The 12,997-nt window shown below is 39.3% G+C and overlaps 2 protein-coding genes across 3 annotated transcripts; both read right to left on the bottom strand.

The window, feature by feature from the left end:
* Positions 1-1,113: 1,113 nt before the first annotated feature.
* On the bottom strand, positions 1,114-5,480 carry LOC125011933 (zinc finger protein 771-like). The gene is made up of 2 exons (XM_047591455.1): positions 5,235-5,480; positions 1,114-4,767 (listed from the first exon to the last, which is right to left on the bottom strand). Exons 1-2 carry the CDS (start codon positions 5,404-5,406, stop codon positions 3,737-3,739), a joined length of 1,203 nt encoding a protein of 400 aa, XP_047447411.1. The 5' UTR covers positions 5,407-5,480; the 3' UTR covers positions 1,114-3,736.
* An 865-nt stretch (positions 5,481-6,345) lies between these two features.
* LOC125011931 (RNA-binding protein 25-like) lies at positions 6,346-12,759 on the bottom strand. Of its 2 annotated transcripts, XM_047591452.1 has the most exons (10): positions 12,510-12,759; positions 10,862-11,152; positions 8,683-8,733; positions 8,544-8,598; positions 8,120-8,394; positions 7,973-8,020; positions 7,650-7,807; positions 7,471-7,535; positions 7,204-7,304; positions 6,346-6,564 (listed from the first exon to the last, which is right to left on the bottom strand). In XM_047591452.1, exons 1-10 carry the CDS (start codon positions 12,679-12,681, stop codon positions 6,440-6,442), a joined length of 1,341 nt encoding a protein of 446 aa, XP_047447408.1. In that variant the 5' UTR covers positions 12,682-12,759; the 3' UTR covers positions 6,346-6,439. The 2 variants fall into 2 exon arrangements, with proteins under 2 accessions (XP_047447408.1, XP_047447409.1); XM_047591453.1 differs by lacking the exon at positions 7,973-8,020.
* Between the last annotated feature and the right edge of the window lie 238 nt (positions 12,760-12,997).

The following is a 12,997-nucleotide window of genomic DNA, read 5'->3' as shown; positions in this document are numbered from 1 at the left end:
CGCGTTAGATGACAGACCTGAGCAAACAGGAGACGCGGGCTGCGAAGCTAATGCTGCCCCCTAGTGGTCTGGCATTTGTAAAACATCTCATAATAAGTTGTATATTTCCAGAACAGGTTTGATCCTTTAAATGTATTTGTATTATAATATACACCAATCAGCTATGCCATTTAAACCACTGACAGGAGGCGTAAATAACATTGACCATCTTGTGACAATTCAGTGTTCTGCTTGGAAACTTTCGGACCTGACATTCATTCATATGGAGCTTAAACATGTACCACCACCGGACCAGGCACCTCCACCAAACAGAAATTACATTTCTTGATGGCAGGAGCCATCCCCAGCTACTAAAAAACAAAAACAAAAACCCAATGGTCCCCACTAGTAGCATCCTCAGAAGGCTTATAATCATTTTAACTGGTATTTGTCAAGCATCAGTGGCATTAGCATAATCTTAATTATTGTGTGTCAGTGGAAATTAAAGTAGTCCAATTAACGATTACTGATTACTCCTTTAAAAAGTAACGTAGTTACTTTAGTGATTACTTGATTTTAAAAGTAACTATGTTAGATTACAAGTTACTTTTTTACTTACATTCAGCAGCTGCTCCACCACCACCACCACTGAAAAATAAATAAATAAAATACATGTTTTTATCAAAAAATTAAGTGGTTCCTCTACAACATACTGCCCAATCAACTTCTTCTGCAGTTTTGCGCTAAGGTCTTGACTTACAGATTTTTATTTTTATTTTTTTCAGGCAATCTCTGCCTCTAACCACTACACATGCCATTACTCTCCTCCCACCATTGTTGTCTACAGGTGTGTCACTGCGTGGTGTCACACGTGAGTCGTTCTCATGCTGAAAACGTGACTTGTCGCATACGTGGCATCACTCCCCAAGACGCAAGAAGAAAGCAAAAATTTAAAATGGGAAGAAATAGTAACACATAGTAACTTGGATAAATAACCCGTTAGATTACTCTTTACTGAAAAAGTGGTCAGATTAGACACCTGTTACTAACATCACTGGTTACGGGATAGATTTCAGAGGAGTTGTCTCTTTCCTAAATACTGGTAGAACAAGGTAAAAGGCCGTGCAGATTTTATGAGATGTCAGTTTTATTGAAGCCTTTGATATGAGGTAATACACCCCCTGAAATACGTCCCAACACGAATAAATCAAGTTACAAACTGACACCACTTTACTGTTGCTTTCAATAACATTTCTCATTCGGGAACACGTAGCTTTCGTGCTTTTTGAGATTTGAGGAGGAAGTGAAGCCTCTGCCACAAGTTCTTACATTTATATGGTTTTTCCCCCGTGTGGATTCTGTAATGAACTTTAAGTGTCATGTTGTCATTAAATCTTTTCCCACACAGGCCGCATTCATAAGGCTTCTCTCCCGTGTGCACTCGAAGATGCCGCGACACAGACGACCTTGATGCAAACTCTTTTTTTGCAGATCTTGCAGCGGTAACGCTTCTCGCCTGCAGGCATCTTCATGTGCAGGTTCAAGTCTGTATAAATACTGAAACTCTGCCCACAAACGAGGCGCTTGTAGTGCTCCCCGACTGTTTTAACATGCCGAGCGTGGTCACCGCGTAGCTCAGGGACTTGAAGAGGACGATGAAGAGTGGAAATACAAATGACAGCGGAAAAACAGAAACATCACTTATCTGTTCCTCACTTAATGTTCTAACTTCCGCCGGACTCATTATAATGAAACTCCTGTTTTTTTTCCCGCAACAACACTTTATTAAGAAGTTCAAGGTACAAACCAAATTGTCAATTAGCTTTTCTTTCTTTAGTATTAAGACACAGAGTATTTAGATACTGTGAAATAAGCAATATAATAATAATAATAACAAAAGAACACCTAAAAACAACTAAAATGATAATAATAATAATAAACAGAGCAAAAATAATAACGGATGCAACACAGGAACACAGCAGGCATGTGGTACTACAGAAAAAAAAACCCCACAAATCTAAAAAAAAAAAAAAACAACAACCCTAAACATAAATATAAAAAAAAAAAATACACAAAATTAAAAGGTAGGCATCTATTCCATACTTCTATTTGTGGTTGAGTAAATAAAAATATGTGAAAGCCATTCTTGAACCTACTTTAATGACTCTATAAAAAAAAAAAAAAGATGTTTTTTTTTCCTATATCAAATAAATCCAAATTGTATTGTAGTTTAAGACAGTTTGTTGTTCAGAGTTCAGTCCAGACTAGTCAAATTACGAGAAAAGAAAAGATGGTCCTGTGGTGTTTCTCTTCCTTATTCATTGATTGACTTTTTTGAAGCTCCCACGAAGCTTTAATGCTTCACTGACGGCTTCTTATGTGTTTTACTGAATGTTGTTACGTCACCTTCAGCGGTGACGATAAACTACAACGTAGTGTGACTTCACCCCCTCATTTGTCTAATAGTAAAAAAAAACATAAAAAGACTTCACCTTGAACAATTCCTTAATTTTACAATCAAATAGGCCTGGAACAGGGCAGCGGTGTAACGTTAAAGGTTATTTCAGTGACTCCTCTATTCACACTCACATGAACGCTTGTGGCACATTTTCATGAATGCTTCAGGCATAAGGTCAAGGCATTTAAATACAGTCCCATCCACTCTCCATCCCCACTGTTCACTTTATCTCCCAACTTACAATTCTTACTCTTTTTGTAATGTGCTGCATTTTTTTTTTCTTTTGAATAAATCTGTGTAGCAGCTCAAAAACCCTGAGTTTCACCCTGGGAGTGGGTAGATGTCCCACAGATGGAGCATAACAAGTTTAGTGTACTTCCCGTCTATAATGTCTATATAGTGTATATTTTATTTTTCATATTTTCTCCCTGAATCAGTCATGAACCTGTAACAAACTAATATATGTATGAATTACAGAGCAACTCATGTGTTCACAGAACCAGGGTTACATCTGGTAACTACTATTCTTTTCCCAGAGACATTCAGTAATATTCTCTACAGAGCCATATATAACTAGTAAGGCATTGCCAGACTCATTTCTTATCAGAATACGAATCTGATAACACACCATTTGTAAAAATGCATCTGCATTTAGAAAAGAAAAATGACTTGAGTGCTACTGGTGAAAGTAAATGGAGAAATCATGCAAAAAAACGTATAATAAATCCAGGTCCAGGTACCTTCTTCAGGGTGAAGACGGAAGCTGAAATGCGTCGGTGTTTTTTTTTTTTTTTAATGACTCCAGCCCATTGAATTAAAGCCCTTTTACCATTTTAAACCCATTTGAGTGCCAGCACCTGGATTTTTTATGGGTTTTTTCTGCACGATTTTTCCATTTTCCTTCACACATCTGCATGTACGCCATTTTAAACAGCAGACCAACTTTCTGCCACAAACAGCGAACCTTTGACTGTCCTTTCAACATATTTCACAGCGAACACATTTGTATAAAACACAACAAAAGTCCTCTCACAAATCTTTCTATTTCTGCTTCTTTCTATCAACACTATACTGCACATTGCAAACTGGATGAGATAACATTCATCCGTTTAATTAAACTGGGAGCTTTAACATGATATTTGAACCAACTCAAGTCTTAAACAGTAATGTTGTGACATCTTTCACAGTTTTACAGTCATATAAAAGAAAACAACATTTTGGGGAACTCTTCTCAACAAAAACTTCTGTGGGTTCTTAGTGTTTAGTCCTCAGGCAACAAATGAACCCTCTCATAAAATGTCACTTTCCCTGATGTAATAATTTATGCTTCTTTAAGATGGAGGAACGAAAATATCCTTTCCCACAGACGTCACACTGATACGGCTTTTTGCCCGTGTGGGTCGTCACGTGGACTTCCAGACCAATACGAGATTTGAAATATTTCCCGCAGGTTTTGCAGTGATGTGGGTTTTTATCAGAGTGCAATATTTCATGCTTTCTCAAGTACATCGCCTGGCAAAATCTCTTCCCACACGTGGTGCAGGCGTAAGGTTTCTCACCCGTGTGTGTCCTGATGTGTTTCCGCAAAGCCGCCCTGTCTTTAAATGCGTAGCCGCAGGTGTCGCAAGAGTACGGCCTCTCTCCTGTGTGGACTCTCCGATGAATATTCAGGAGTGATGTCTGCCTGAATCTCTTACCACAGGTGTTACACGCGAAAGGCTTGGCTCCCGTGTGGACTCTTCTATGAACTTCCAGCATTGATTTATGAGTGAACCGTTTACTACAGTGGTCGCAAGGGTGCCGCTTCTGTCCGCTCTTGGATTTCTGGCGTCTGGTCGACTTAGAATGAAATGGAAATTCTTTCGCACAGGTGTCACATTTAAAAGAGCTTACGTAATCTCCAAGATCCGTTTGACTTGTCTGTGACACGGTAGAAATGTTGCGGTTGCTCTGTGTATTGTCTGTGTTTTGTACCTCTATCTCGGGGTTGAGGCTCGGGTTATTACTCGACCCCTCATCTACAATGTCTTCCTTTCTGTAATCTTGGCTCTCAGCTGACTGTGAGCAGGGACCAGTGAGTTCAGTGAGCTGGTCAGTGTTTGGTTGTGGTTCATCTTCCTGAGTTTCATTATGATTTAAGTGAAGATTTTCACCTCGACTCTGGTCCAGCTCCCCACATAAAAGACCAACCGCATCAGTCTCCTGTTTCACTGGAAACTGATCCGTGTCCTGACGGCTGCAGATTTCCTCCGGTTCCTTTTTTATTGGGACAGGCTCCGGCTCCTGAGGAGGAAAAAACGTCTCCTGGCCGACATGTAACTGTGGGACGTCTGGAAGGAATAAAGAGTTAAAAGCTAAATTACCAACATGATAAAAAAGGCAGCAAAGTGTCTCATCGTGAGCCTTAAGGAAGGACAACATCAAAGTCACAGCAACCTTGTTTTAAACGTCCACTTTTTAGATGGTTAGACTGGATGAAACTCCACAGCTCACAGCCTCCACTGATGATTGACATTATTACACAACATTATGACCACACAAGAAGTAAATAACAGTGGTCATCTTGAGACAAATCAATGTTCTACTTGGAAACTTGGTGTGAAAGGATCCACAGAGGCCCACAAAGGCCCTCACTAACATCATCATGATCTTGTGTTTTGATCTATTTTAGTTTAAAAAATAAAATAAATGATAAAATAAATAATCATAATTTAGCAAATAATTACAACAATATTCTGATTATATTATTATTATTATTTTTTTTTTTTTATATAGTTTACGTAAATAGTTTACCAACCTATCCTGTGGATCCTGACTTGAGGATTCAAGAAATCCAGTAGTTTTCTCTGGCGTTTGAGCTCCTCCTCGTACTCGGTAACAGTTTTCTCAAACACTGCGAATATTTCCTCTGCAGCAGCTGAAAGTCGCTCGCATAAAAACTGCCTGAAACGCTGAACTGAAGCCGTCATTATTTTTTTTTACGGAGGGAATATTTATCACTCCTGATAAACTCCTGTTTATCTCGGCGGTTTATTTCGATTGTCTTCTTTTTACTACTTCCGGTTGTGTCACAGCGTAAAGGTCCGGCACAGTATCAGCGAGGTGTTTTTTTTTTTGAATGAAGCTTTATTTTAAAACCACCTGCATTATCAAAAAATAAAAGGCGTTACAATTAACACTGACAATTAAATTTAAAAATAAATTAAGAAAAAATAAATTAAATGCACGTATAAGAACTTAAAACCTATTCTGTTTCTGTAATTTTTTTACATAGTTTGAGCTGTGTTTTAAAAGCAACAAAGCTCAAATCCTGCCAACACATTTACATGCAGGCCCACTGCGCAAAGAGACATCCAGACAACGTCTTTTCCAAGTCGTTTTTAGACGTCTAATGTAGGTCCCCCGAAGGTGTGAGGACGTCCGTATAAGAGCTAATTGTAGTTCAAATGTGGTCGCTGTAGACGTCTTTTCAACGTCAAATTTAAACGTGTTTCAGACGAAGCAGCATTGATGCTCCTTTGCTAGCATATATGCCATAGCTTCATTTGATCCAGATAACTAATACTAATGCATTTCCACTTCAAACCTGCTGCTGAGCCAAACTAAGCTACAGGAAAACTAAGTGCTACAACAAGGTGTAAAACTCCTTTTAATTCACAAAACTCTAGATGTCAAGGGGGCTGGAGTATTATTCCCTTTGTTTTAGTGCAAAGTAGAACATTATGAAAGTGTTTACATTTAATGAACTGCACTACAAAAAAGGTAATGAACCGGACACACACACACACATACTGTATATATATTATTATATTATTTTTTTTAAGTACAATTTGTTTAGTAGGTTTATAAATAAATCAAATCAAATAAATAAATCACCACTCTGTTATTTTGTCATCTTTATTATTGAACAGGTAACATTGCTGGCAGAACAAAATAAACAAATGTACAAAAAAATAAACAAATAAAAAAAAAATACAAAAACCCTAACGTAATTAACAATTCTCAATCCTGACTGACTCCTTTGTAGCCTCCGCCTCCACATCTTTGTGGTGCATGCTTCAGATGCTCTGAAGTATGCACCCTGATGAAGTCCTCTGTAGCTGCCTCATCAGCTCTCATGATTCCGTCTGGATTTATAGAAAAAGACAAATGATAAGAAATCTGCAAAAATATGTTGCCGCGGCATCTATTAGCAATACTGGGTTAATACAAAACCATCTCAGCAAATATTAGACAGTTGGTAAAATGTCACACTTTCCAAAACTCTTCTCACTACACTAACACTCACCCAAAAGCACTCATGCCGCCTTTGAAGTTGTGATCTTAAGTTTGACACTCGAGTGAATCCAAGTCTGGAGAATTTTCTGTAGTTATACATGTTCTTGTGTCCTGTTTAATTTCTTTCTGGTCAACTGGTTTTTCATGACTTGTGCTGCTGTAACATCTGAATTCCCCCAGTGGGGATCAATAAAGTATTATCTTATCTCATCTTATCTTGCTCTTGTTGGCAGTGAACAATAAAGTACTTTATCTTATCTTATCTTGCTATTGTTGGCAGTGAACATTGACAAGGAGAATTATTTGTGAAACTGTGACTGAATGCATTTTGACTGAGAACAATGCAAAAGAGAACACCGCTTGGCTCCACTTGCTGTGAAAGTAAGTAGACATTGCATCAAGACAAGTGCGATTTATTTATTTATTTTTTTGCTAATCAACACGTTAACTACAGATCATCTTCCCTTGCTCATGAAAAATGCCCTTACCTTGTATTGCTTTATAATGCTTTGTGTTCTCGAATGGCTTCTTGCCCTTGTTTCCCTTCCCCTTCATGTTGAATTTTGCCATCAGGGAATTGGTGAAGAGCCTGAAGAAAAATAAATTGCATTTACAATTCAATGTAAATATATGTAGGAATACTATTATTTATGTCAGAAATCCATTTTACTACGTTGACAGGGGGAGAGGGGCTAAAATGAAGTGATAGATTAGTGGGTGGGGGCAATAGTGTGTGTATGTGTGTAGATACATACCTATCAAGAACTTTGTAGACACAGTCCTTGGTGTTCTTCCCACCAATCCTGGCGATTTGCAGGACCTGTTGGAATAAGTCCATGATATAATTGACTATATTCCTCAGAGAACCCACCAGTGTGTGACTTTACTGTGTTATGCTAGGCTATCCGTTTCTTCCAGACTCGTAAAAACCTACCAAGGCATCAAAGGCTTTTGGATCGCAGAGGCGTTCCTCCTCTCTCTCAAAATCCTCAATGGTGTCTATCCTCTTGATGTGCGCTGCCGGGTTGTCGGGTTGTGTTTTGAGGTGACTGCGGATGTCTGTCAGCATCGTTAACACCCTTTTCTGGAACACTGAAACACATTTGTTGATTAAGATGTTGTCTCCACTTAGAATAGCAAGGCTAGCTAGCTAGCTGGTTCACAATCACTGGTGTTTTTCCCTATTTCCCTACTACTAAAAGTGTCTCTTTCTTGCTCAGTGTGTTGTCGTCTCATTGCCACTTGATCAATACCTACCATCCCAAGGAAATGGGAACACCCAGCTCGCATTCTTGGCAACTGCATCTGCACCACAGAATGTTTGTTTTAGAAATGACCAAATGCGAAACTTTCAACAGCTGCATAATAATGATTTATGAAATTTGCTGTCTTTAGCCGACTCACCGTGCCTTGGCCTGTCACAAGAGGGGCTGGGGATACCACCGTCCTGTGATTGTTCAGGTCTGGATTGGTCATCAGGTGACCCGTCCTGTCCAGACCTGATGGTGTGCCTGGATCTGGATCTGTAGATGTCCCCTGACCTGGATCTGGATCTGTAGATGTCCCCTGACCTGGATCTGGATCTGGATCTGGATCTGTAGAGGTCCCGCGACCTGGATCTGTAGCGGCTCCGTGACCTGGATCTGGATCGGTCCCGTGACCTGGATCCACTGCTGGACCTAGTGTCATTTAAATTTAGTTTAATCACTTTTAACCGACATAACACAAGACCATGTCAGACTGTCCCCCTACTGGTTGACCAACAACAAGGGCTGGAAACCAACCAGTAGAAGGCAACTGCTACTGTGCCTTATATTTGTTTCTTTACCTGGAGTGATGGAGAATTTCATCCCTTTCAGAACTTTGTGCTGGATGTCGAGATCCTGAGAAACACAAATATGTTCTTTCACTTCGCAATGCCTGAAAAGTAAAGTGTCTGTTTACTGTACTATGAAATGAATACTCACTGGGCGTCGACAGGTCTCTGCGTTGAGATGCTGGGCTTTCATCTTCGTGGCCTGAAAAAGAAAGATTAGAGAAGAACAAGAAAGAAAGAAAGAAAGAAAGTCACCCATGGGTGACGATAAGATTAATTAAGAATATCTGCTGTTTTGTGAGTGTTATTTATTTATTTTTTTTTATAAATATTCTCATTCATGAAGTCCCAGAGTTTCTGCCAGACATTTCTGGGGCATTACTTTGTAGTCCTCTTTAACAGCTCCATTAATATGTGATTTATGAATGTTGTTATCATTGGCATCGTGTTCCTCTAGAATAAATCAAAATATCTCGAATGTACTACCCTTCTCCAAGTCATCATGGTTTGGGTTACCAGCGCAATAGACCTGATGAAAGCAGCTTTTGTTTTTATCTGTATAATTTATCTAACGTTTATCGAAAATGCCAGTTATCCTCTACCTCTCCTCCTCTAATTAAACACCAGAGTTTGTTTCATGAGATATTTTCTCTGCCTCTTCTGGATTTGGCTCGAAGGTCTGATTTTTGTAAAGGGTTTACCACTTCATTCCAAGATGCTTTTCTTCGCTGGACCAGGAAATGGTCCCGTGAACCCCTTTTTCACTCTCCTTCTTCTTCTTTGTGTACAGTAGCATATCTCGCAATAATATAACCCAGATTTTTTTTGCAGCCATGTTTCCTCAGCGCATATTTAATTTGTCTGTATAAATGTGAAACTCCTCACCATTTATTGAGCAAGCAGTTGCAACTGAGATCTGCGTGCATCTTTTCCCAAGAAGCCTCTTTATTTCAGAGTTTGGCTCCTGCTTTGCTCTCTTATAATTCTTATATCCTTCTCTTCATTCACATGTGCATTCCTGAGTCAAATGCTTTATACTAAATTATTATAAAGCATTTAAGTGGACATCGTAGAACTTAATAATATCACACAGACCAGAAAAGTTTATTCAGTATGATGAATTCCCCGTTCGATATGAAATCAAACTTCCAGCACTGAAACACCTCTTACATGTTACAATGAATACCACTCTGTAAAGAACTACGACTAATTTTACTTTTATAGTCTAAGCTCGTCTTTATGCGGACTACTGAAACTTTCCACCTGTGACACAAAATAGTTACAAAAACATCCTAATAGGTCCAATCATCTGTTACAAAATACTGTATGCATTCACAAAAAAAAAAAATCGAGATTCCCATTATTTAACAAAATGCTGTTAAAAATAAGTAATTGACGGTACTTTTTGTACTTCTTTTAAACTAAGATATTGTGACATCTTATAAAAACAGTCAAATGAAGTAACCTAGTGTTCTCCACAGAGGAGCAGGTTTCAATGTGTCTACATTTACAACTAACCACTATCCACCAAATTTAGCTCAGTTCTGTGACTGTGATGTTAAAAGTCTCATCGTTCCCACGGGTGTCACACTGATGCGGTTACTTGTCAGTGTGGGTTTTCATGTGGACCGACAAATAACCAGGCGTTCTGTAGCTTTTCCCGCATACTTTGCAAGCGCAGGTCTTTCTTTCCGTGTGAATTCTCGTGTGCCTCGCAAAGTTCGACTTCAAGAGAAAGCTTTTCCCGCAGGTGCTGCAGAGGTACGGCTTCTCACCCGTGTGTCTCTTCAAGTGCCGCTTCAGGGTGGACGCGTCTCTAAAGCTGTAGTCACACTTGGTGCAGGAAAACGGCTTCTCGCCCGTGTGGATTCTTTTATGAACTATCAACAGGGATTTCTGAGCGAATGATTTACCGCAGACGCTGCAAGGAAACGGCTTCACCACCGTGTGGATCCTTTTGTGCACGTTCAATACGGATTTCTGAGCAAATCTTTTACCGCAGACGTCGCAAGGATGTGGCCTCAGTCCCGTGTGAATTATCAGGTGTTCGATCAGTCTGTACTTAGAGTCGAATATTTTCCCACAAGTGTCGCACTTGAAAAATTTTTGAACTCTCTGAATATTGCGGGGAGCCCTCGGCACTGTGTTGAATACGCTGTAACTGTGTATTTTGTAGGTGTTGTATGTTTTATTCGGTTCAGTCTCTGTGTTTGCGGCTGATTCTGAGTCTTCATCGTCCTCTCCTCTGTCATCTTGGCTCTCGGCTAAATCAGAGCTATGAGGGAGGAGCTGTTCGTCAGTGTTTGCTTCCACTACATCGGAGCTTTTACCTGGTAAGCTGTCTACAGAGCCGTCGTCATCATGATCGTCGTCATGATTTAAGCGCAGAGTTTGATCTTCGCTGTGATCTTGATCCTCAAAAGAGAGAGTCAACATAACTATATCCGGCTCCTCCTTCATTGCAATCTGCTCTCTGTCCGGATCCACGCAGATCTCCTCGGGTTCCTCTTTAATCTGCGGAGGCTCTGGGTCTGCTTGGTCCGGACTGGAGTTCCTCTCCTGGTCACAGAGTTGCTGATGGGCGAGAATCTGCTCCTCAGAGACATGTTGCTGTGGGAGCTCTGGAGGGAAAGTGACACAGGAAATAGGTTACGAAACATGATGGCGACAGGAAGAAAATCCCTCTGGTAGTGGAGCTTTTCTGCTTTCTCGGTCTCTGAAGTATTGTTTACATAAGAGGTCATTTTCAAGCCAAGGACCTTCAAACTGATGGAGAGATTAAGTAGGGACCCCCTACCTACTATATGCGTTCTATATTAAGCTCGGCCTAGCGCTATTTAGAAATACATAATAATATTGTAGGTGCATGTGGATTTCACATGGGGACTGAACAGGCTCTTGGCCAATTGCAGGGAACCTGACAGAGTCAGTATATGCAGCCTCATGATTGGCTCAGCATGAGGCTTAGATTGACAGGTCTGGCGAGTGTGGTGCTCTGTGTGAAACTGTGCGGTGTTGAGACAGCTCCTGTATCACTGAATGGGTGAAATCCTGACTGAAAGATAACGTCTTCTGCCTCCATTTATCCCTTTACTAAAATATGTTGGATTCATCTTAATGTGTATTTAAATACATTTGTATTTGTGCGGACCTCCTGTTGAAGACCTGTGGTTTACATCGTTTACCTTAATGTGTACGTTAACTTCACCTAACGGCTGCATATTTTTTAGAATCCAGACTAAATAATAATTTATCAAACCAAGGACCACAAAGTATTCAATCATGAGGCCTTAAGCAAAACTAAAGCTATTTAATAGTGTTGTTTCTGATATTTCACACAGTATTTAACATTTATGCTCATTAGCATTTACATATACACATAATGTAGCTCATATTTCATACCACTTTGCCCTATGTGTTTCTATCACTATACACTGTGCACAGTATTTACTATATAGGTTATTCCACCACACATCTTCATATCTATATTTATAGCATTTCTATATATTGTATACCTGTTTATTTTGTATATGCTTTATGCTTATGCTTTTTATATGCTTTAAATACATTGTATCACAATGTACTTTTATTTTTTTTAGCCATATCGCTGATTGAATTCCTCCTGTTCCTCCTTGAATTGTCATTCAAATTGTAAAACTAAATTTAAATGCTGTCTTATTAACTATTTTTTTTTACATGATGTAGATTTTTTTTCTTATAAAACACACAATAAGAGTAAAACAGTAAATAAGAGTACTAATGGCAGGGAGAAAAATAATCTTGTATGTTAAGACATAAATATTTACTGTGATTCTGCAAATGGCGACGAAGGCAGAGCACGTGAACGCTTTTTATTTCACTGCTACAATGGTGAAAAAAACATAAAAAACATAACTACGTGGTTAAACCATTATGTTGAGGCACAGGTCACGATTTTCTGCTACCTTTTTCTTTTACGAGCGTTAAAGTTGTACAGACCTACGCTGTGTGTGTTCACGTCAGGTTTCAGGACCATATGAAGCAGTTTTCTCTGGCGACTGATCTCTTCTTCGTACTCGACGATGGTTTTTTCAAACACTGTGAATATTTCTTCAGCGACAGCGGTGAGTCGCTCATTGAAACGCTGCCTCAAAACCTGCACCAAAGACATGGTTCCTGAATACGAGATGAAACAAGTTGCCACAGATTAGACGGCGATGAGGCACCTAACTAACAGTTTGTGTTTACTTCCGCTTGTGTCACACGGTTATAGGTCCGGCACCGGCAAGAGAAGCTGGTCCGACTTTTCTATCCGTGTTCAAGTGCTTCTTCTGTGGTGTTTTCTTGCGGTTGGCAAGTCTTTATTTATTTATTTTTTATTATTGATTGAATAAAATATATTGGCTCCAACAATTTTCTTGATTTATATTTTAATAACTAGTTAAAATTCTTGTAAGGTCATTATTCTGCATAATAATAAATCCAGA

This window comes from Mugil cephalus, chromosome 8 (assembly GCF_022458985.1).
Source record: "Mugil cephalus isolate CIBA_MC_2020 chromosome 8, CIBA_Mcephalus_1.1, whole genome shotgun sequence".
NCBI classification, from domain to species: domain Eukaryota; kingdom Metazoa; phylum Chordata; class Actinopteri; order Mugiliformes; family Mugilidae; genus Mugil; species Mugil cephalus.
This window is presented reverse-complemented; position numbering and strand designations above follow the sequence as displayed.